Source organism: Calliopsis andreniformis, chromosome 5 (assembly GCF_051401765.1).
Source record: "Calliopsis andreniformis isolate RMS-2024a chromosome 5, iyCalAndr_principal, whole genome shotgun sequence".
Lineage (NCBI taxonomy): Eukaryota > Metazoa > Arthropoda > Insecta > Hymenoptera > Andrenidae > Calliopsis > Calliopsis andreniformis.
Genome location: NC_135066.1, coordinates 11,321,368 through 11,346,278, shown reverse-complemented (window position 1 = coordinate 11,346,278; position 24,911 = coordinate 11,321,368). Strand labels below are relative to the sequence as shown.

Below are 24,911 nucleotides of genomic sequence, written 5' to 3'. Positions count from 1 at the left end.
ACCATCAAAACTAATAACGAGGCTGGAGGCGAACGACAAATGAGATACGGCGGATCGATAATGCGCGTTGCCCTAGAACGCCGTTTTTATTTCTTCCCTTTCTCGCCGCTCTTTTATTTTTTTTTTTTTTATTCATCCCCATCCCCTCCACGCATGCATGTTTGGCCAGGATTAATTGGTGAAGCGTGAAGTTTGGAAAGTTTTATTGTTGGCTGCGATCTCTGGTTTCGCGACGAACGATTAACGATGCGGTCGCAGCCAGCCGGATGTCGGGCTGTTTTTTTGAAGGGTTGACTTGTCGGGAGTTTATTCGGTCGAGTGATCGTTTTTTCCCCCTCTCGCGTGCGCGAATTCCGCGATGCGAGCTCCATTTTCGCGAGGGCCGCCAGAGGAGCGTTCTTCTGCTATGTTTTTATAACGCTGAAGCGATATGGGGCTCCTCGTAACAGTGTTCTACAATAATGGCACTTTGAACGGTCCGACGGTGAAGTATGTTACAAACAGAGCGAGCTGATTTTTGGCCTGAGTCTATCGGGAATATTGGTTTTGCGAATAGGTGTAGGCACTTGGTGCAAACTCCATTTAGTGGAACTCAGGTTTTATAGTATGTTTGTGCACAGTGTATGAGAGGTATGATTTGCTATAGAACCATTTGCTAAGCGTTTAGAAAATCTGTTTAACTGGAATTCGTACTCAAGTAATTAACAGCAATATTTAAATCCGTCATAGTTGCAACCTTCAACTTGACACATCTTTGATCTTAGAGTGACGACGTATGTCAAATTGACTACTAACATTAGTGGTGATGTACGCCAATTTGATTTCGTATCCCTACAATAGTGGTGACTTGACGCCAAATTAATTTCGCATAAGTACTGTAAATGTTTACGTTTTCTTTTATTAAACGTCTTCTTGTATTAAAATTTATTGTTGCATTACTATTAAGTGTATCGAAATAAATTTCATTATTGTAATTGTATTAACAAAAATTACATTTTGTTTATGAAATATTATAAATATAATAAAATTATCTAAAGAATAACAAATAATAGTGTCTTAATCTAAGTAAAATATATCTCCATCTATAGATACGTTACACTGATGTCATGTCACTAGTAGCAATACGTACTCAATTTGATGTCAAGTCACCACTAGTGATATTAAAACAGTGGTCACCACTTGAAAGTTAAATTCAAGTTCTTCCAAGATTCTCACTTCCAACATAAGTCTGCATTTCAACAAGGAGATTGCCCTTTTTCGAATTACATCGCGCATAGAGATGCACAGGCATTGCTAAGAGAGGTCGTCATCGTCTCCAATGAGAATAGTTATTCTTATCTGCGAACAAAGGTAAATATCAAAATAGCCGAGCGAATCTGCGCATAAATCGCGAGAGGAGGGTCCGAAATTTGATTATACCTTCCGTTTCAAATCAACGCGTCGCATCGTTCGTTCCCCCTTGGCGAAACTTCCCCTTTGACTCGAAATCCAGTCGCGAGTTGTATACACGTATGAAAAATGACAGTTCAGGCGGGGAAGCAGCCACTTTCCTGCGACATTCTCGATATTCGCTTATTCTCGAAGGACGTAGCTTCTTGCGAACGGTTGAATGGGCCGACACAAGGCGCACAGGTATTCGTTGGAAACCGTATAAAGACGTCGCGAACGCAAGTACGCCTCGGATCCACCTGGGAAATTTAAGAGAACATTCTATCGTGCAGTTATCACGAGGATACGTGGCGACCGCCCCGGCAACCTTACTGCCGCTACCACCACTACCGCCTCTTCTTCTGCGTCTTCTTCTTCGTCTTGACCTCGTTCAAGCTTCACGAAAGCCCGTGGAACGCTCAACCGTTTCGTTTCCAGAATTTATGTGCGACTTAAACGCAGCGGCGCGTTCCAATCGATGCTGGGGATGCGAGTCACCGTGATTCTGATCTTTTTTTTATTTTCTAGTTGATGATGGCCCGAGAGAATCAGTTACCTATATTTTTTCGTGAATATCCTTGATGACAGTGTGGTTAATGGTGTAAAAATGGTCAAATATGTTGAAATTAAATAATGGACTTTGAAAATGTACAACTGATTTACAAATTTATTGGTCGTTGCAGGCTGAATATGTCTTACTCAAATTAATTACTATAGGGAGTATGCCTTGTAATATGGATATTTTAACACTTAATCTTGTATTGAATAACTAGACATTGTGAATTGTATAATAATCGACAGTATAGCTTTGTACAATCAACCATAACGGTGACCGTAGCTTTTGCTTTGAGAATCTTTCACGTTTTTCTTCTGTTATGCGATTATTTTAACCTCCAAGTTACAGACACTAATAAATTCTATCGTATAATAACAATAGATAACTGTCAAGTACTTGAATTATCAAAATCTTGAACTTTTTAAATGAAAGAGAAAGGCTTCTCTACATAGAAGTAGTAGCAGTTTTCATAGTGATTATGTACGTAAGAGGTTATGGATAAAGTACCATTTTAGTGTCACCTAGAGTAACATCAAATACCAAATTCCTCACTGATCTAACTATTTCTCTTCCTTTGCCTACACATTTCTCTAAATGAAAGAGCACGTACAACGTTAAAAGATTACGCAGCATGGAGCGCGTAGAGTTGCAAAGGATCTCCTGGCATCGCTTTCGCGAGAGGGAAAGCAGCATGATCGTGGAAATGATGGGTCGAGAAAGCACTCGGTTTTACAGTAATTTCGCGCCATTAGCCGTCGAATGACATTACATGAAAATCGAAATTCCGCGCGAGAGCGGCGCGCTTTAAGAAAAATTGATGGGACGCTAATGGAGGGGCCCACTTGCGCCTCGATCAAAGCGCTGAAAGTATCCCCGAATCGTTCTATATTTTCCAAATAGTGAGTAATGGACGCGTCGTTCACCCGAGTCGTCGCTGCATCCTCTATTTTACTCAATTAGCGAACTCCGCGTCGTTTTATTAATAGATTTATAGACACGCGCGAGGTGGCTGTAGCCTGCCAGTGGGGACCGGTACGCGCATGTTCTAGACTCCGTAAAAATATTGCTCTCGTACAGTCGTCGGAATGTAAACGAACGTCGTCGAATTATAGAGCGAGCAGGTGTAGAACCGTTTCGTCGTTTCGACGAATGACGCGCGCGCGCTCACCGGCTGCGTCACCGACGATGCTGGTCGTTGGAAGCTCGCACCTTCGTCGTGGACGTTTACGATCGTCGGTCAGACGAGTTGTAGTTTCCGTGAAACGACGCTCGAACGTTGTACAGTAGCGTCTGGGAAATTTCAAAGAGCGTCCGACCTCATTGTGTACGCTTCGAATTTATTTTATTTCATTTCTCTAGCTTTCTTCCCCCGTTCTTCCATTCGACTCTGATCGAGCGGATTTCCAGGCCATTTTTAATTCGAAGCCCTCAACGTCGCGCACGCGGTACTTAATTTAATTAATCGACCGTATTATTGACGAACACGTAGTCCGTAAAAAGATTAATATATGGAGCACAGCTTTTTCATGGAATATATTCCTTCTGCTTCCTTTTTTTTTCTGCTTCGTTTGTTGCATCTGCTCACATCGAGCGGATTAATTTGATTAATTGGGTTTACGAAGAAGGGGAACTGTTGATTCGATCAACGGGTGATTATTGACAGTATTTCGTAATAAGGTGGATGGAATGTGGAAAATTTCGTTATTTGATTACACAGCTTTATCGTCCTTCGGCGCGGGAATTCGAAGACTGTGCAAAACATTTTGTGATGGATAATTATTAGCAAAAATTCCGCTGGTCCGTGTCAGCGTTGCTGCCTAATGAAATTTTTGCAAGTGTGGGTTCCTAGACTATGGAAGGAGACAAGGAATTGCACAAATCACAATTGAAGAGTGGAAATAAAAAAGGCTATAAGCTCAAATATTGATGGGAAAAAAACAATACACTAATAGTGGTCTTCATATAAACATCCTTTTTATTGGAACAAAAACTTTTTTAAAATGGCACTTACAGCCTTTTCTATTTACACTCTTGAATTGAGAGTGGTATTCGATGATATCTCTTTTTAATCGTACACTATTGAATATTATAGAAATTATGATTTCCAAGAATAGTTAAGAAAGCTATTACGTACATAATTTTCTAAGAATTTTCCTATACAGTTCTTGGTAGAGCAGGTAGATAACAAACGTAGGTCAGAAATGTTCCTTTGATATAAATCCACGCAGCTCGTTCACTGACTGCTCTTCCCGATTCACTCTACTCAACCTTTGTATAAATTTATGCAGAGTACTTACTTCTGTGTGTTTTCACAGGGCGTATCAACAAGTCCGTCCTCGTACAATTAGATCTCTCAACGCTCTTACCGTGATTATTGTTGCAGACGATGCAGTGCGTTTATTCAAGCACGCTCACGCATCGCCAGTTTCCTTTTTCTTCGATGCTGCTGTAGTTACAAAGCTTGAGATGTCGGTATAGGATTATTATGAATGGTGTGAACGAACGAGGGAGGTTTAGGTGAAGATTGGCGAAGGACAGCAAAGAGGGAATTTTACATGTAGGCAGTGCTGTTCGAGCTTTATTTGCGAATAAAACAGTCGTTCTTTACTGCAGTACTACCACTGTATGCGTGAATGCTAGCTTGTGTAGTGTTATGAGCGAAGAATTTACACGAATAGAATATGGCATGGAGGAAGAGGGTTTGTGTTTCAAATAGTACCATGAAACGGGGCAAATAGAAACAAATATTGTAATAGTATTTATTAATAGTAATAGTACTGTAAGTGTAATAGTATTTATTACTGATAGTAAATATCTATTATCTACTGTCAACTAGAGTTTTGTTTATATTCATTCTGTTTTATGACACTGACTCAGTAGTCAATTTCACTTTGATGTTTCACTAATTTTAGCGATTTTCTGTATTTTCAAACAAGAATCGGAAATCTATTGCTGTGCTGAGTATATTTTAATATTATAGAGAGTAAAGAGATTTTGGTGAGTCTACAAGAAAACACAGTAGTCTGTAAGCTCTTCCAAAATATTCCAATCGCATCTTAACCATTACGTTGCCATTTAAATTTTCGAACGATTCTTGAGAAGTGTCAATTTTATACCAAAAAGGGTCCTCAATCTCTGCTGTGTATGTCACATATTAATACATACATATGTATAAATCAGCGGCGTAAGGATTAAAAAACGACTAAAATCAACCACTCCGAAATGAATTGACACATCAAACGTTTAGTAATAACAGTCAATCGTGTTTTCTCCAATTACGCCAAAATCGTCCATAAAGGGGCCACCCAATTCGAAATTGAATTTCCCTCCCACTGTGCCATTGCTATCTCTGGAGGAGCTTTATCCACCCACGCGCTCCTCCACGAAGCTCGTGATACACGTACGAGGCACAGAGGACACCGTTGAATGACTGCGCGATTACGTGGTGCTTAAAAGCCGCTCGGCCGTGTGTGCGTCGGGTTACGTTATTAAGGAAACACCGGCGGCGAAATGCCCGCACAAAGGACCCACCGACTGGCTAGGGGAACGTGCTCGAAAGGACCAAGAGAGGAGAAAAACGAAATGGAAGAGAGGAACGCGAACGGAGGCGTGCCAAGCAAAGCAGCGATGATCGATGACTCTATACCACGCGCTATTAGCATGACAATACGCGCTGCGTATAATATTGTGTTCGAGAATGCTTCTCCTTGTAAAGTTCGTTCTCGTCTTTCGTCATTCATTGTTCACCATGTGCTTCTGTTGGCTGACTGTGTTGGCCACGCCTAATGCTCATTTGAGACGAGATCTTCTAATAATAATAGCTATAATGTTCTGAGACGGAGAATTCTACTTCCTTTAGCACAGGTATTTTTTACAAGTCGAATATTATGAAATTTTTCATGAAAATTTAGGAATCGCAGTCCTGTGTTCTGGCGTGAATCTAGATTTAGCAAAGTGAGATGTTTTCTACTGAAATACATTTATTCTGTTAATATTTTATTTCCTCTGATTCTAGCTTCATCGTATCGCGTAACACTTATTTCATCGCTTGCATAAGCATTGAAAGTTGATTGAAATATTACAGAAGTATATTTTTCTATGTAAGAGATCTCGAAAGTATCACAGATTGAAAATTGGAACTATTGGATGGTCTGTTTATACTTATGACGCAACCGTGACTCTGGCTGACTAATGCATAACATTTCTACTGTCACACCGTCAGTGTTGTTTCAAATACCACCTTTTCTGCGCGCAGACGATTGTATCTTCTGAAATAAATAGAACATTAATCGTGTTGAACTAATTAAACTAATTTTTAATTCCCCAAGGAAAAACACTTTAGGACATATTCTTTTCATACTAACTAGTCTTCACAGTAACTAACTCGCAAACTTATAATAACGTTCTCTAATAATATTCTCAAGCACTTCACCATTAAATCAACTTCAATTCTCGAACGATCTCAATCGTAACCATCACAGCACGTCTCCGATCTTTGTTTCTCTTTCTGCCTCACGCCTTCTGACTCATCGTTCACCCACAAATATCGAGCCCTCTCTCAACCAGGTTCATTTATTATCTCAGATTATTCAACCGTTCGATCCAGGAGTTCATACACGCTCGCCTGGTGTATTAGTCGCGGCGCGAGCATTTCTTCCCCGTATTTTATCGTCTCCCCGATCGTGTAAAGGATGACGCTCACCTCCGACCGTGAATCTTGTCCTCCGCCGTTTCATCCTCCATTTCTCTTCTCCCCGCGACAGCTGCGAATTATTCAGACCCGCCCCCCTCCGCGGAGCTCGCCTCAGCCACCATGGAAAAACTCGCGGCGAGTACTCGAAACCGCGCGTTCAGACGATCTCTTCGAGGATCTCTTTCTCCTCGGGGCTTTTTCCAAGTTCGCTGCATCGCCCTCATGAATCATAAGTTTAAATTAAAGCCCGGCAAAACGGCCGTGACGAATGACGCGAGGCTGCTTAATTATGCGCTAAAAAGCGGCCCCGTCACGTCTTGGAAGAATAGAACCGAGGGGGGAAGAGGGTTCGACGAGGCGGAGGGGCAGGTGGAGCACGAGGACAACGTCGGAAGACATTTCATCTTCCTCGGTGCCGCTTGTTACCCGATGCCGCCGATGTCTGACAACCACGGGGCCATCTAATCTCCGTCGTTCCCTATTTTTAACACCCTCGGCGCGTGTCGAGGAAGAGGCTGCGAGCCACGAAGCGCAGGAGGGACAGAGACGCCGAGGATCCTCGGTGAATTATCGTCGGGCTACGCGAGTTCCCTTTTCACTGACAATCGGTCGGCCATCAATCACCCGACGCGCTTCCGTTTGTAGAACGACCCAGGCTGAGCTCTTTCTGTCGGCCAACGTGACAAGTTTTTAATGCACCCGATTCTTTAACTTAGACGCCGACGTAACGAGCACGCAACACGGGAAACGCTTTCGTCGAGGAAGGTTTTCTGGCTCGCGCCGCTGCGCTGAGGGCTTATTTCCGGGGCGTCTGGGGGTCGATGGGATATCGAAGGAGAGAGATTGTATTTCAATTGCTAAGTAACAATATTACTATTTTTCAACTATTGACTATTCACTATTTTTAAATCAAATTCAAGGTTTTCCAATAAATCAGGTTTAAATAAATCCTCCCCTAAAGTTTGTATATAACCTTCCTCTACTTCTTCACTGCGTCGGTAAATGAAACATTTTCCAATTTCCCAATTAAAGTTAAAAGCATCTAAAGATATCAAAGTCTTCTGCAGCTCATATCTTCCAGAAATGATAAAAAGGATAGAAATAGAAGCTATCCACACCGAATCATAAGTATTTTCCTCGGTCGTGTTATCAGCCACGTCACCGTAGCGCGAGAATTACAATTTGATTTTTCTTATCGATACGGTGCCCCGTCGTTGAGCACGAATCTCCATTTTTACGACCACGCTCTTTGATTCGCCAGGACCGGGAAGCGATAAAGACAATGAAAGACGAACTACAAGTGGATGGGACCCGAAGAAATGTAGCAGAGAAAGAGATACGAGGAGGGAAAGAGGCGGAGTGGAAGGGGTTTGAGGAAGGGTAAAAAGACACTAAGCAGTTCTCGACGTTCCTCCTATAAATTGAAGAACTCCGACCTTTTGGGGCACACACGGGAGAAACTTCTTACGGAATTATTTAGATCATCCCCGAAGTCTCCTTAATATTGGAGCATGATTCTTGCAGACGAACGATGCAGGAGACATTGTAACCGAATACGAAGACTACTGCAGGGGTTCTTTTTTTCAGAAAATCAGTTTAATGATAGTTTCGGGAGTACTGAATGTAAAAAAGGTTCTCTTTTTCCTTTTGCACTGAAAATCAACGTGAGATCTTTCTTCTGTTGACATTGTTAGGATCGAGCAAAGTTGATTCTTCTTTGGTTCAGGATCGTCCAATATTAGTTATAGTATTTCTTAAAAAAGTATATTCTATTTTCTTATCGATGATTGAGCTGCTAATATTAGCAAACTATACTTTTTTATTATAGGCTTATGAGCTGTTGATGGTGTTTTCAGTACACGTAAAGAAATCTATGAGTTATTGTATGCATATACAGGGTGATTCATAAATACATCTCTATATTTTACATTACATTAACACACTAAAATAAATAAGAAACATCATACAGTACGAACATATCTCCTATGTTCCTTACTTTTTGAGTTATAAAAAATTAAAGAAAATATTCCTGGTATTTTCCTCATGTCTCAATACACACTACTGCATGCTTCAAAAAACCGAGGAATATAAATCATGTGTTCATACGATATTTCTCTCTTGTTTTAGTGTGCAAATTCATCCCTTGAAATAGATATGCATTTACCTACAAATGAGAGAATTTGAGAAAAACGAAAACGCTATGTAGCAATTAACGTGCTAAGCAATAACTACTGCAAAGTACAACAATAAAGACATCTTCGTACCACCTCACACTTTCATCTAGAATTGCCGTTTTTAGACTCCAGGAGCCAGGAAAGTATGCACATTCGTGTTTCCAAGAAGCACGGAACTTTAGAACCCATATCCATCTCGATCCTAACATCCCCGCGTTACGTAACAGCAATAACAGTAGCACTAACGCGAAAACGTCTACGCAAGTAATGCCCCGATCCTGTTCGTGATTCAGTGATGGAGACACAGTGTGACAATATCTTCGGGGATTACGGGGGATTTGGTCCGTTAAGGAACATTCGACGATTCCCCTAGTAAATAGGTCACAGTGCAGGTCGATAATCGACACTCGTAAATTCCTGACTCGCCGCGAGACGGTTTTCATGGGCCACGGTAGCTTCGCCGACGAAAAGTGGCCGATCTTGTACGGTGGTGCGTCGTAAATTACTCCAACCGGGTCATAATTTCTTTTACGATGTCCCCCTCGTTTCGGTTTAGCTTTACCAGCCGGTGCATTCTACAACATTGTATTCCTGACCCAGCCAGACGACACCTTTAAATCTTTCGTCGGTTTTATGCGTCGCGAGCCACCTCGATTAAGCCGAAAACAGCTCCGTCGGACCCTCTCCTTGTCATAACAATCGCTCGCGTAATGGCTGTATTTAAAACAAGGACGATTGTAATTGCGTCGTGATACGCGTAATAGACGGTACCAGGGGATCCTCGGGAGATTTATGCACGCGACTTCAAAGTAATGTTCCTTCGTGCGTGAAATTGAGCATCGTACGACGCTAATGCCCTGTGTTATCTGATTGAGCTTCGGCTTTCACACGACAGCGTGGTTTTTAGTGTATGGGACACAGGAAGCGTCAGTTTGAAGGGTGCTCAGTTCTGGTTTAATCGTTTTTGGAGTTTCATGTTGAGGTGCAGGAATGTGACTAGTGGTGTCTCAGATTATTTTAATCCTTCGACTGAAAAAGATGCTTTTTTAATTTTATATGTCAGATCGAGGAGTTATTTTATTTGCTGTTTTGTTAATGAAGCAGAGCTCTAGATATATCGAAGATGTAGTGGGTCCTTGATTAACTAGGTGTCGATTACTTTGTTATCTAGGCTTTCAGTTATTTAATATAGACAGTGATAATAGTTTCTGTATTAATGAAAGTTTAATGATATTGAAATTATGAAAACTAGGTATCAAGAGAAGACTTTAATTTTGAATTCGATACTAAGGTAGTTAATTAGGGTCTTATTGTACGTCAAAGTTACAAAGTTCCTATCACAGAAATATTCTGATTTTCATCAATCGACTGTTCTTAACTTTCAATATTTTCTTCGCATCAACTTCTTCATTGAAATATTCTTAGAAGTCCTATTACAAACTTAACATATAATCTTGCCAGAGGAACTATTTTTAAAGTATATTTAGTACAACTCCAAGAAGACCCAGTGTCGGCCTCTTACATCTTAGCCAAACATCACTCATTCGAGGGTTACTCACACCTTGCAATTTCTCCACATAAACATTAACCCTCCCCAATACTCCCCACGAACATTAACCTCCCGATTCCCCAAACGACCTCAAAATCTTCTACCAAAACCATGAAACCACGTTCCTCTGTCCCCCCAAAGAAACCCTCGGCCAATCGAATCACAAACCAAGCCCGCCGCGAGCGTCTAAACCAGCCGCAGTAGAAAAAGCCGTCGCGCAAGAGACAGAGAGAGTTCGTGACCCCGACGCATAGCGGTAACAAGAGAGGCTAATAAAGCCGTCCGCACAGGCAACGAACTTCCGGGGCAACGAGCGGAGCTGATCGAGCGTCGCGCGGTTCGATCCCAGGCTAAACCTAACTCGTAACTCGTGGGCGGCGCGGTAAAAATTGCCGTCGTCTCGATCCCGGCGGAAACGGTGCTCCGTCCTCGGCGCGGCGCGAGGTCACGCGAAAACCGGTCAGGATTATCGAGATGGAAATTCTGTGCTCGCAGCTCGACGGAAACGGCCGCTCGTACTCGTTCCGAGGCGGAACCATCGAAGCGTACCGCGTACGGGAGACGTGGCAGAGGGAGGTCGGAACGGGAAGCGGGCGCGATGAAGAAATAGCACAAAGGCGACGACGGCGTCGGCCACGGAGCCGAGGCGAAAGAGCCTCCCCCTGGTCCCCCGCGCAAATGTCGTTCTGAACTTTGATCGTAAAACAGCGGTGGACCTGCCACGGGGTTGGCTGGAGCGTCCGTCTTGAACGTCTGCCAGATCGGTTATGCTCGAATAAATTTACGTGTCAAACTCCGCGAGAACTCGACCCTCTGCACCCCTCTGCGCCCCGACATGTCCACACCCTTTTTCGCTGTTCCAGGGTGGGCTCGGTGCAGGAGCTGGACAGCGTTAGTCAGAGAGGTGTCGCGTAATTTTAGGGGTGCCCTGGGAAACGATTCGATATCGAGCTGGTATCGATGGGCGACAGGGGTCACGACGCCCTCGTAAAACGGGGGTTAAACGAACGTTAGGTCGTTTTTAATTCTCGCTAGGTTGGCTAGACGATTTTATGGGCCTTTAGAGGGGAGGGGTTAAGTGGCGACTGTTTCGTTGCGGATTTTCTTGCGAGTTGATAGGGGTTTAGTATTCTGTGCGTGGGGGTGGAAGTGGGTATGGGTGATTCTGTCGAGTGTTCATTTAGCTTTTAGATTTTGATCGGCGTTGTGTACGTTCTTTATGGCCTTCGTTAGAAACGGGGAAGGAATACTGATGTTCTGGGTTACATGTGGGTTCGTTTTACAGGTTCTGTCTGTGAAATTAAGGGAGCTGACGATTTTGGTGCAAACACTGGGATCCTGAAATGGGGGAAATATAAAAATGTCTGGATAATTGGAAGAAATTGTTGAATAGAGTACAGTATTGTCTCGATACAGGTTCGATGGACATGCAGGCTCCCTTGGAATTATTTTTCTGCTGTCCCTTGTCCTCGAATTCGACACTTTCAATTTAAGCTGCTGACCAGTAAACTTCTCTTACAAATGAGTTTTTTCCATTGCTTGTGTAGGTAAGTGACCATAAGTGGCGAACTTGTATCGAAGCAATACTGTATACGAAAATTTAGAAGTTTAATTGAATATTTGAATCTTAATAACTTGGAAGTTTAGCACCCCAATATTTAACAAGCTGATACTTAAATATCTTTTATTTTCAAAATTAATTATTTGAAAAATTTGAAAATTATGAAGTTTGGAAATTCAAGAAATTAAATACAAGTTCTGTAAATACAGAGGATAGTTGCCATCTCTATGTATCTGGAATTTCAAGATGTAAAATCCAACAGAGTCGATCAGAGCATCACTTGAAACTGAAACTTTATCCTGTTTCCAGTGGAGGAAATTTATTAGCTTTCCTCGCGAATCCTTCGTTTCTTGCTCGCGCAGCTGTGAGTTGAGAGACATTAGGGAAGATAGATGGCTCGAAACAGCGATACAGAAAAATTAAGTGTCCGCAAAGATGTTCGTTGGTTGTTAAATGATTCAGGGGCGTGTTTTATGGCGTGGTCGAAAGTTGGCAGGATCTGGGAACCTTGAAGGACTCGAGACTGGGTTGTATTTTGTTTGCTAGATGGAAATTCTCTCCACTGGAAGCGTTGGGGGTCGAACGTCAACAGCGTGTTAGCGTTTGTTAGTAATGAATCCACCACTGTATTTTCTTCCTCACTATTTTCCACGTTCATTCTAAACAGAACTCTCTATTTCAACTAAAAACTACAGTATTTTACCCACAAATTGTAAACGTACTTTAAAAAATAGTTAATGATTTATGTATGTATTTTCCACTGTCCACGTACGAAGACTAATAAAGAGTCACCATATTTTCCAGGGATATGTTACAAATATCGACATTTTTGAAATTCTTTATTAATATTTGTCAGCATAGGTAATATTGATTTGTCGCTGTAACCAGTGAAGCATGAACGGAATTCTCGGCAACGTGCATGTCGCTTAATTAATATCCGAATTTAACGAGGCGGCAAGAAACGTTTCGAACGTAGACGAAATTTTAATTGCAACTCGCTGCAATAAAAAGAAAGGAGCCATGCACCCAGCCCCGAGTGCACTTGTGTTACTCCGCGTTTACCTCTGTCCTTGAGAATTCGCGATGCAAACAATTTTCGTGTTGCCTTTCCACTTTCTCTCTTCCTGTCTTGTTAATCGTCTCGTAATTGGAGGGCGCAGAAATTGAGAAACTCGAGTCGTTCTGCCTCTGACATATTTATTCAATAATAATCGTACGATTTCGATCGGTCAACCTCGATCACTTAATTATAACGATAAGCCACGTTGCTTCCCGCGAACCGAGATCGATCATCTGTATTGTTGTTCCCATACTAACCGACATCTTTTTTTCATTTTTGTTGTAGAGTGACAACGGGCTAGTGGACACAGATCGTGATCGAGTTAGCAGCATGACAGCCATCAACTCGGTATGTAATTATTTAATCTTATTTAGAGAGGCCACAGGTAACACTTTTCACGAAGGTGAAATAGGTAAAATGTTAACTAATGGCTTCTATCGGTACATGGTCCTCTTTGAACTCGCTCTAGCGATATACGTCGATAATCAAATATTGATTCCAAATACTCTTTCACGTTTGTCGCGTTACCACGGAAAAGGGTGGCGATAATGCGTCCAAACCCCTCGTACGATGTCCCATCAAATATGCAACTAATCCTTCCTCGTAAAGGTCGCATGCAAGGTTTGCTTTCATTAACTATTCAGTAATGTCAGCAACGTGACTGAGTGGGTCCTTTCTCGGAAAGCACGCACTTGTTATGTCGTTGGGAGAAACATGGCGCGCTTTTTCTAGCGATTAGGGTTGATAGCGTTCGATGTTTTTGTTGTAATTGCGGAGGAGGTGTTAGAGATAAGTATATTAGGGTTAGAACTTTGGAAATAGCCTTAGGAAATTGATTTGGAAATTAGAAAGATGTAAAGTGGTTCGTCGAGTTCAAATATTAGTGTATTAGCGTCAAAGACATCAATGAAATCTTATCTACATTAGATTGTTTGAAAAATTTTATTGATAATAAGAATTTTATTTCCTTTTAGAAAAACTGATTCTCTATTTTTGTGGTTTCCAACCAGAAACCAAGATAATATTGTTTGTTCAGAAAAATTCATGAAAATTCTGATTCTTAACATTAGACATCAACAAACGCCACATTTACTTATCTTCCAGTTAAAATTAACAGAAGGTACAGTGAATCTCATCAATTCGTGATTCCCTATCTAGTTGTGTTACATCTCTTAAAACGACAATATGAACCCTTTGCACTGACAAAGTTTGACCGTTAAAACCTGGGACACTCTGTATACCTGCAATCTCGTACCAGTACACCAGGCATGTTCAGCTGTTTGCATCTTTTTTAGAACCGCGTCCCAAGCCGAGAAATGCCTGTAATTCGCAAATGATGACGCATCAAGCGCGGCGAACTCTCCCGCGATTCCCCGTTGGTTTCTCATCGGAGATGCAATAAATCAGTCGGCTTTTTTCTAATCCAAAGGCGTTCGTTCGCGCGATCCCCGAGTTCCCCTGCTCGAGTCCTCGCGCCTGACGCGGCCTGCGCGTCTACATTGTGCCTTCCGTGGATATTCCCCGTTCGGTCGATGGGAGACGAGGATATGGAAATGAACAGGTCGGGAAACGGAGGTGGCACTCCTCGTGGGAACTGTTCATAGAATGACACGACGTATTCGACACGTTTACAGATGCCTCTGTCGTGACTTTTTCCACTGAAAGATCTCGGGACGCGTGTCCATCGAGACGAAGGGGCGCGCATGAATCGATAGAAACTCCGTCGGACCTTTCAGCAATTCGTTTCCACCTGCCACCTCGATGCTTCCTGTTGGCTCGTCATGTTTCGATGGAATTCGGTGCGATTTCGTTTCGCCCAGTTTTGTTCTGCTGATGTGACGACCGTTCACGAGTTCCTATCGATCGAAATTTGAAAGAAATTTTTTTAATTTTTTTATGGCAGATTTGTGGTTTTTCTTAGCGCAGAAAATGTCATTTTTTAAGTATTTTGTTAGAGTATAGATTTTGTTTCTAAAGGAATTAATGTATACAGAGTTATACTTGTGTATTATTTTTTATATCAATTTTGTGACTGTGTGTTGAATGCAAGATGACATTATTCATGGGACTATTTAATATATATTTCACGTTCGAAATAAAAATAAGGAAATTAAAAATATTTTTAAAATTAATATGAGATTCATTGAAACGTAGAAATAAGAAATGATATCAGTTTCCAACTTTCATTTCAAAAGCTTTGACATTTAAATGAGAGCAACAATAAAAATATATCACGCGCCGTTTATCAGACTCCGTGTCAATAGCTAAAGGTTAAATTGTATTGCAAGCGTTACTCAGTTAATTCTATTTGATATTTAGCGAACAATTTTGCATGGGCTAAGGACCTTGTAAACGATTATTTTAGTAATGTAGGTTGTCAATGGACACGTGTGCCAGAAATGATGTGTACGCCAGTCAACCTGTTAATTGCAATATAAACGGTTGAGAAGAGCCGCGTATGTGGAGTGAAATACATGGGTCGCACGGTTGGTCTGAATTCCGTTTTAATAGATGAAACACTCGTACGTAGCCCGGTCGAGCAAGTACTCGCACTTTGGGAGTCATATTTTAGACGACGGCTTGTACACGAGCCGTAAGTTTGGGACGTATTTTAAACGCACTTTGTCTTAGAATTACGTCTGTAGTTGTTCGTGTTTCCCTTGATAAATTATGTAAAGATGAAGTAGTATCCAATGTATAACGCAGTGAGTAGAAGATATACGCATGCATATCTTCTCAATGCACTATATTAAAATTTTCAGTAATCAAAATTAATGGTTTGGGTTTGTAGATTCAGTGTTCTAAATTTTAAGAGACACAAATTTAATTTAAAAGCAACTGCAATAATTTTGTTCACGTAATCGCCAAAAATTCTCAGTGCAAGTTCTAAAAAAATTGTCTTTTCTGAGCTCAGTTATCAAACACCTCCACAAAAGATGACCAAATATCTATATACTGTATTAGCCATAATAAGCCAGAATAATTTATTAACCAAATCGCTGACTAATTAACCTTTATAGGGTCGCCATTTTTCCACTGAAATTTCAAATTTTATTTACGTAATATTTATGCACATATCTAACCTACACATTTCATATAACCACCCCAGCCTTCTAAAGGTTAAATAAAAAATTCTCAATTTTGTTCCCACAATTACAGATTGATGGAAACTGCTATCACGTATGTGTCTTCGTCGTGGAAACCTTGACAGTATAATTACAGGATTGCATCCGTCAGATGCAATTTAATTGCACTTGCACTCGCCCGAAGCTTTTGTCTCGCGCCTAATGCGAAACCGTTTATCTAACAGAGGGACGCGAGAATTCGAATCCGATGCCTCTTTTGATGAAATTGTAGCCGAAAGACGGCACTAAAGAGCGCCGGGGAGGAAACCAAGTTTAAATAAAGACCGCGCATGTGGGTCAGCCGGCGTGGCGTGGCGTGCATCGTGCATGTGCGTTACGCAAGCTGATTCCGCTGCGCGCATCACTTGTAACGAGCTTTGTTCAGACGCATTTGCGGCGCACACGTCTGACTCGTACAGTTCCGCTCTCGATGGACGCGGAAAATCAGAGAAATCCAATCACCTTTCTGTTACAGCAGAGCCTTCATTCTTACTCAGTATTCAAATAAAGTTCATTCTTCTGAAGTTCACTGCTCTATATCTAAAAAGGAATACGAAGGCGATTCGATTCATTTTTTCTTACTTCTTCTCCGTGGGTATCAAGTTGCAGGGAAATTTTAGCACAGTTGAAATTAGTCTTAGATTCCTTCGGTACTTAAATAATCGCAGTTTCATATCAGAGAAAGGAGGTTCTAAATTACATCCTCTCTACACCTAGGAATAATTCGACGATCGCACGCAACACTGTCAGATTTTAATGAGTAATGAACACAGTTCGTTTGAGGTATCTGAAAATCTTGATCCATTAGGGAGCTGTCTGAAATGAAAAATAGTTGAGCAGTGCAACCAGCAGCGCTATAAAACGCAAGTATAACGCGCCCGCGCGCAACCACTAAAACCGATATTTATTTGTAGCACTTTTAAGCATATAGATAGCCGTGGGCTGCGCGTAGACAAAGGGGCGTGCATAATTAAGAGCAATTTACGACGGGTGACATCGTCAACTTGGAATAATTTACGACACCATTATCTTCGATTTTTCTTGGAAGCGTCGTATTGGCGCAGCGCAGCGTTCCGCTCGTTTTGCTCGCTTTTACAAGCTGCCGACGTCCCCGACTCCATTCCGCAATAGGCTTTTGTCGTGTTGTTGCTCGTAAACTCTGTGCTCAAGAGCAAAGAGGAGAGGGAGGGGATCAAGGGCTAGGGATAGGACGAATCTGAACGTGCCGAGTAACGTGCGTTCCGACATGTTGAGGAACCAACGTGGCAACCCTCGTGACATGGAAAACGCGCGAGTAATTATTTATCTGAATGTTTAGCACATGGTGATCTTCGCTAATTCCTTCTCCTCCTCGCGAATTCCTTGTGACCTGTGTTAGCCAGCGCTGGATTCGTTGTGAAAGAGAAATTAGTACATCGAGAATGAGGGAAGTTGTTCTAACAGAGTATAGTAAGTAGTTTAAGTAGCATTGAGTGAGCGTTCTGATAGATTTATGCATGAATGAATAAATAATTAACACAGTTATACACTTCACTTCTATTACACTCATACATTATAGCTTCCAATTCTCCTTTAAAAATAAATTCTCATCTACATCTCATTTACCCTGTCCTAAACTCGAAATTTCCATACTAACTCCTCGTATTCAATGAGTTGCGAAGTTATAAGTAGACTGCGGATTTTTATGCATTTATGAAAATGTGAAACGTGCAAAAAATTGCAGAATGCATATGATACTTAAAACGTAGAAAATATGGAAAATAGAGTACATATTATATGTAGCATTTAATGGATAGTTCTTTATTCAGGTTCCATTTCTTTAAGTGTGTCTAGAAAAATATAAAATTGCATAAAAATCCGTAGTTTACTGTTAACATATCTAAAAGCACCATCCAAGAAACTAAATCCCAAAAATTAATTCCACGTTTCCCATTTGTGGAATAGCATTTAGGTCACTCGTAGGACGATTTAGTAGACCTTCTGTAACTCACAGTACGTCTCTTAAATAGGAGATACGTACGTCTCCTGCGTACCAATAGATCCAGGGAGTTCTATAAATCGGTGGCTATTCAGTTTAAAATCGTTGTTCTGGAGATGGACGCAGGTGGTAGAATCCATTCGAAGCTAAAATCCTCCCGTGTCTCTTATTCTTTTCGTTCATTTCCATCGCGTGCAGTCTCCTCGCCGACGCTTTATATTATCTCGCGCGTCGAAGTTACAGAAAGCTGGGGGCCACGTAAAATGAACTGCACCCGGCGTCTTCGGCGAGAAAAGAAGACCGGCCGATTCCTCTGCCGCGGCGAGATTTATTCTCTCGATGGAACGGAAGCAGCTGGCTAATGCTGTCGACTTTACTATACGCCGTGTCCCGGGCTGAACGACTCCAAGTAGAATGGAATTAGATTCTGTTTGCGGGGTTAAATACGGGAACGTGACGGGTAATCGTCGTGGGCACTTCAGGAAGCACTTGGACTCGATTCTGGTTGCTTTCTTGGACGATTGCATTCGGAAGAGGACAGGTGATACTAGAATCGAAGACGGTGCGATGTAATCGATTGCTGGGTATTAAAATTGCTTGGCAGATGTTGAAGTTAGGGGGTCCTTTCGGGATGTCTGATAACATCTGATTGAGAGGGTGCAACGAGGGTTTCTAAGATTCGCGACATACAAGCTGGGAAGTTTCAAGCTGAAGAATGGGCTCGACGATAGGTGTCTGAAATTTTGAGGGGTGATTCTACGTGGAAAGGCAACATGTATATGAAAACAATACATGTTGAGAAAACGCCTCATAAATGCGAGAATTGTGTCTGACTTAAGACTTATTCTACTGACTTCGCTGTGTTTGACCTGACTAATGCTTGTAGCCAGTAGAATAAATCCCAAGTCAGACACATTTTATGCGATTGTAGACGCTTTTGTAATAATTAATAACTCCAAAATAAAGCCACAAATATAATTTTATCTCTCTTGCTATTCAACCTATTTTAGCATATACATATGTATAATCACTCCTTAAAATCTCTAATACCTATTTTCGGGCACTCTGTATAGTTATCTGTATCAGCAGAATACTTTCACCTACGTAAAAGTTGTTTCTCAAGCTCACCAGTTCTAGTTACTTTTTTTACACAATATTTATTACTAGAATTTATCACCACATCATAGGCCTCAGAATTTACGATTTTTACTTTCTTCTGCTTTTTCTAAAATGGTTTCGCTTCCTCTTGTACGATTGTAGCCGCAGTATTCATAAATAACGCCGACGTTATTTATGATGCGAACTTTGCATTCTACGAAGGTGGCACTCAGGCTGCATTGTTGCTCGTTTTCACGAGTAGTGAATCGATTTGCATTCAGTCAGAGGAATAATAGTACAGAAAAGAATAGACGGGGAAGGGCTCAGCGTGGGGTTCTACTGGACGCGCGACGATAAAAATAGTGTAAATAAAGAATAATCCTATCGTCTTTGTGATTAATGGCTAGCGTTCTTTTAATACGTGTAGCTTACAGTAGATGACTGCCAGCAGTTCAAAAATACAAGCGTTCACAACTTTTTATTGGAGATTGTCTTCTGTTAGCTATTAATTATTCGATACACGAATCCCTCGCTAATGGACGTCGGCGATCAACCTTACAGCTTATCTTCATTTGCAATTGTAAATTAAGCTGACGATTTTATTTTCAGTGTGATGAGAGTATGTCGCCTGATGGGGTAAAATTAATTGCAGTCTTGCCGCGGAATATTTATTATTTACAGATCGCTGTGAGTTTCAAAAATACTTACTCTATATTATTTATAGTAGAACATAGAAATACTTAAATATCTCATCTTTTCCACTCTCTTCATCTCCCTCTTAATATTGTCCATTTCACGTTCAAAAGAATCCACTTACTGAAAATACCATTCACAAAGACAAATTTTTCGCTGTCAACAGCTGCACCATATTAACGTTTCAAAAGATTCAAAGAATCTGAAGACTCGCATGCATTTAAAGACAGGCAAGTCGCGTCGTTGTAAAGCCTTGCATATTTTTTCCTCTTATTTGTTTCTACTGACTCGAAGATCAAAATCCTTGCAGGGTTTCATGACGATACGTTTTAATGGGCCTCACGTAATATCGATGCGGCAAACATCGGCTTAATTACAGCCTCGATTATATTTCAATCTTATCGCGGCTGCGTTAAACCCGTCGGCATTCGTGTTTGCTTTCCGTGTCACGGAGGCGTTTCGAAAGTCACGCAACCCGAAATTCAATTTGCCGCGATACTCTTGGCCGTGATTAAATTAATCTCCGTGTTGCGTGATTTTTTCAGCGGCCTGAGATACTCCTCGCTCAAAGCTGCGCGGATTATCTGCGGCTGAATGCATCTTGGTGTCACGAATGGTACCAGCGAGGCGGGAATTTTTCCTTTGAGATTCAGTATTCTCATATTAATGCTAGTAATGTGGAATGTGAAAGCAGTATAGAGATAGAATAATGACAAGTGAAATGTATAGGTATTTATTGTATGAGCACTTGAAGTAACTTTATTTTCAATGTTGAAGTAAAATATTTTAGGTGAACCTGTTGAAGATAGATGAGTTTTTATTTTTGCCTGAAAAGTGACGTAAATTTAGAGAAATCTTTCCTCAGAAGCTGATGTTTTATCGTATACTTATGTAATATTTCTATATACTTATAAAATTAATCTGTTTCCAACAGTAGCACACTTGATTCAGTAGTATAGGTCAATCTTTGAACTATGAGAGCATAAGAAATGAACGAATTTGAATAATGGCATATAAAATTTTGGTTTACAAGTTTGACAGTGTTTCTAGTCACTTTACTATCAAACTCTCATATTTCTCTAAGAATTCTTCAAAGTCTTCAACCTCTTCTTACACATTCCATCGTAGCTTCATCAATTTTCTAACCATGAACTGCCACGTTCTTGTCCAAACTGCGTCTATAGTCCAAAATATTTTCCTCGAAGGCGCGCAGAAGTTTTGCTCGTAGTTCACCTTGTCGTGAACAATATTGTAAGAAGCAGGGCACCGATCGGGAAATCAGGTTTCCACGAGCGAAGCTGCGTCGCACGTGCTGACGCGACGCTGCCTCTAACAATAAATCACAGATTCACTTTCCCCTGCCGTCTAATGGCAACAATTGTCCGAAATAACGCGATTACGCGGCCGTAGACGATGATTTATTATTAGTCGATGCGTCAGAGCATTCCATTAAGAGCGTTAGTCAGCCCGCGAAACTCTTCCCCTTCCGTCTGGAACTGGAGACTGCACAAACAATTAAGAGTTGAGGCGCGATCGACGGATAATAATCGTAAACGTGCAGCCTTGGAACAGACGGGCAGTAAAAGTCGTGGATGTTCGTTTAACTTCCCTCGGCCCAGGTTGCCTGTGTATTTTCGTAGCAGTCGTCGTGACGGGTTTCATACTGAAGATGTGTTGAGATGTTCTCGTTTTGGGGGGTCTCCGACGAGGAAGAGAATTTTTGAGGAATTTCTTCTTTAAATACTGGAGTGCATAAGACTAAACAATTTCTATGTAGATTTATGTATATTTGAGGTATGCTCTGGAATTGTTTCGAGGAGTAATATTAAATAATATTTAAATCAATGAAGTTCTTCTGGGTTTCTTCGTAACATGTCTTTGTGCGTGGATACCACGACTGAAATTACATATACTGTTTCAATTTATTTTAATGATCCATTCCGTTAAATAATCTGCAATAAATTCTTCAATCTTCATCCCCAAAGGTAAATTCAGAAACCAGATTAACCAGTTTCGTGAGTGCCCCAAACCAACTGCTTTCGACTTTTTCTTAGAAAACTCGTTGGCAAGTCGTCACAAGCGATCATCGTGAACACGTCCAAGCGAAAATGCCACGCGAGAGCTCGTCACTCTGTCGTCGGAGAAGTAATTTCACGTCACGTTTCGTTCATAATATACGAGCGTCGCGGATCGTGTTGCACCCGACGTTTTCTCGGCAAATAACATTATTCCCATGCACGGTGTCTCAATGCGTTTCAGATTATCGTTCAGGCACCGACTGCATTATGAATCTTCGAGCAACGCAACTTCGAACGACACATTAACAGAGAAACTTACCTTTGTCATCTCGCGGATGATGAGACGCCTCTATCGCGGAACTTCAATCGAGAACGACGCGTTGGATTCTGGAACGATTATTAGTTATTAGATTCCGTGAACTTTTCCCTCGAACGATCTCCACAATTTTGGTGGCAAGTCCTTTTTCTCTGTTCAGTTGGCAGCCATGCGAAAAGCTTGTTGCTGGATTCTTCTTCTGAACAGTGGAACTCGCGTCGAATCGACCACAGTTTCCTTCTTTGTGTTGATACTTCGGTGTTTTCCAGCGAGATCGCCTGGAACCGTTCTTTGCTCTCGGATCCTGGAGATAAATTGGAACGATGTGACTCAAATAGAAAAGTCGATACTTTCCGAAATCTTTTGGTCATGAGAGTTTTGGACTTGTTAGATTGTTTGCCCGTCTAGGTAAATCTCTAACTGTGCCCCGTTGTGTGTGTGGAGTAGAAAGGAGTCGATGTAGTCTGGCTAGGATTGGAAGGATTTGTAGTTCGCTGGCGCAAAAAGTTGTCGGACACGCCAAGAAAACTACTGAACTAGGGGGTATCCTTTCACGTGCACAGTTTATTCAGAAATCTGTCTGTCACGATAACATTGCAATATGAAGATAAAGTAAGTACGTACAAGCAGCATGCATGTTTCAACAGGCTAAAAGCGGAATCAGTTTTCAGAAAGCAGAAGTTGGACTATAGGTCGCTTCTGTTTAACAGTAGAGCATTATTCGGGGGCGTGCCAGTGGATGTTTGTCAAATAAATGTCCGTGGAAGTCAAGTAGCGGAGCGGTAACCCCAGTTGCCGAGGGGAAAAAAGAGGAGCGTCTCCTTAAACAAGAGAGGTAGATTTCTCCCGGATGTATAGCGAAGTAGACGAGGTCGTCCATCCGGAAAATAACCTTCGCCAAAACAACCATCCCTCCGCTCCCAATTCACATTCCAGCTCCTTTTTACCGCGTAACGTCGCTCCTGCTCGTCCCAGCCCCCGGACGTTGTTCCCTCGACTCCATTCCAGGTGGTCACCGATCAGCCCTTTTTCTTTCCAAAGAGCCTCTTTCCATGCGGCTACGACGACCTTTATCGCGCCGATGGAACTTCTGCTTTCTCGCCGATCCACTCCTATACTATGGACACTGTCGCGTTCCCGTCGCTCAGAGGCGTCCCAGGCGCTCTAATATCACAGGAAACCTAATAACAGTATCGTTTCGCGATGCTCCACCGCGAATTCTTATTCGACTTTTGGCCATCGAACGTGCACTGATTCCTTTCGGCGAGGGACGCTTGGAGGGTTGGGGCATCAGGTGTCTTTCTTGAAGCAGCAAGTTGCAGTGCTGCGATACTCTGGCGTTCTGGCTTTGTTGGGAATGTGAGTCAATGGGGTCTGAATATTTATTAGGTGCTGGTTTAGTAGATTTGAACTTTCTAGTGGACTTTTTATGTGATTGGAGAGTAGGTGGAGGTGGAAGTAAATATTTGTTGGTTTTAAGTTTGATTTTAATTTTCTAAGTTCTAGCTTATTTTATTGCATATTCTTCTGTGCACAGTTAATCTTCATCTCTAACAGAGAATTTATAGCAATATATACCTTTGGTTGTAAATTACGCTTTTGGATATTCTGCGGTTGTTTTTAACTCTCAAGCAAAAACAGGAAGCTAACGTTTTGCTCTAACACTCAGTACCATCTACCCCATGGATAAAGTACTCTACAGAAAGGAAGAGAACAAATCCTGGGCATATCCTCCGCAAATCCTAGCAGGTGAACTACACCACCCCAACAGCGATGAAAAAAAGTGATGGTCCAATCTGTCGTTAGCTCCCCATCGGGTGTCCTTTGTCGCTTAGCTCGGTCAAAGGACATTTCTATGCATCATACGCGAAGGTACCTCCTATCCTACCTACTGCACTCCAATCAGAAGTGACTAGTGGCTTTTTATGCCGTTACGCGAAACCCGATACCAGTGCAACCACGTTTCACTCTGCGCTGCTGCTTTCCCGAACCACTCTTTCATCCCTTCTGTTCCTCATGTTTTTCGTCTTCCAACTCCCATTTATTCCTCCGCGAGAAAACGCAACTCCAGTCCTTTCCCCGTCGTAATGACTTCTTTCCTTTTTTTTTTGTTGAATCTTGATTGCCCCATAGATTCTCGTAGCGTGAGGGCGCGATTGCCCAAGTTTCGCGCTCGTGCGTCAAAGGCCCCGCAGCCACTGCCATACGTGTCCCCAGTGTGCGCCGATTAATCTCCGAAACTGCATATCGCGGGCATAAAAGCAGCGCTCACGGGGACGATCATCCCCGCCGTTATAACCAGTTTACACCGAAGGATCGTTCACGAGGACGTAGAGGGAAAATAAGGCGGCCTCGTGTAACGCGCGAGATAACAGCCACCCGCACGCGGCCGCCAGGCTTGTTTATTCCGCGTAGGCTTTGTAAATATACAGGGTGTCCCTCGTGTGCGTTGAAATATTTACAAGCGTGGGAGGGCAGGCCAAATAAAACGGAAGCTGTAATACAAGACATACTCAGATTTTCAGATGTTCATATTATCAAATATTCCACGGTTTCTCATTCTTCCAAACCTTCAAGTTTTTAAATAAATATTCAAATGTTTCATACCTTCAAATTTACCATATTAAGTGTATAAATATTTGAAAATAGTTTGAAGTACTAA

At 41.8% G+C, this 24,911-nt stretch overlaps 1 protein-coding gene and 1 long non-coding RNA gene across 2 annotated transcripts in view; one reads left to right on the top strand and one right to left on the bottom strand.

The window, feature by feature from the left end:
* The window catches only part of LOC143179705 (uncharacterized), a 441,599-nt gene that overhangs the window by 137,686 nt on the left and 279,002 nt on the right, over nucleotides 1-24,911 (top strand). Inside the window, exon 3 of the mRNA XM_076379021.1 lies at nucleotides 13,307-13,369. Coding sequence (XP_076235136.1) covers nucleotides 13,307-13,369 — 63 coding nt within the window. The remainder of the gene's footprint in view (nucleotides 1-13,306; nucleotides 13,370-24,911) is intronic.
* On the bottom strand, nucleotides 6,169-6,901 carry LOC143178971 (uncharacterized). Its single transcript, XR_013001882.1, has 3 exons — nucleotides 6,896-6,901; nucleotides 6,687-6,819; nucleotides 6,169-6,252 (listed from the first exon to the last, which is right to left on the bottom strand). It is a non-coding gene; the product is annotated as an uncharacterized LOC143178971 (long non-coding RNA).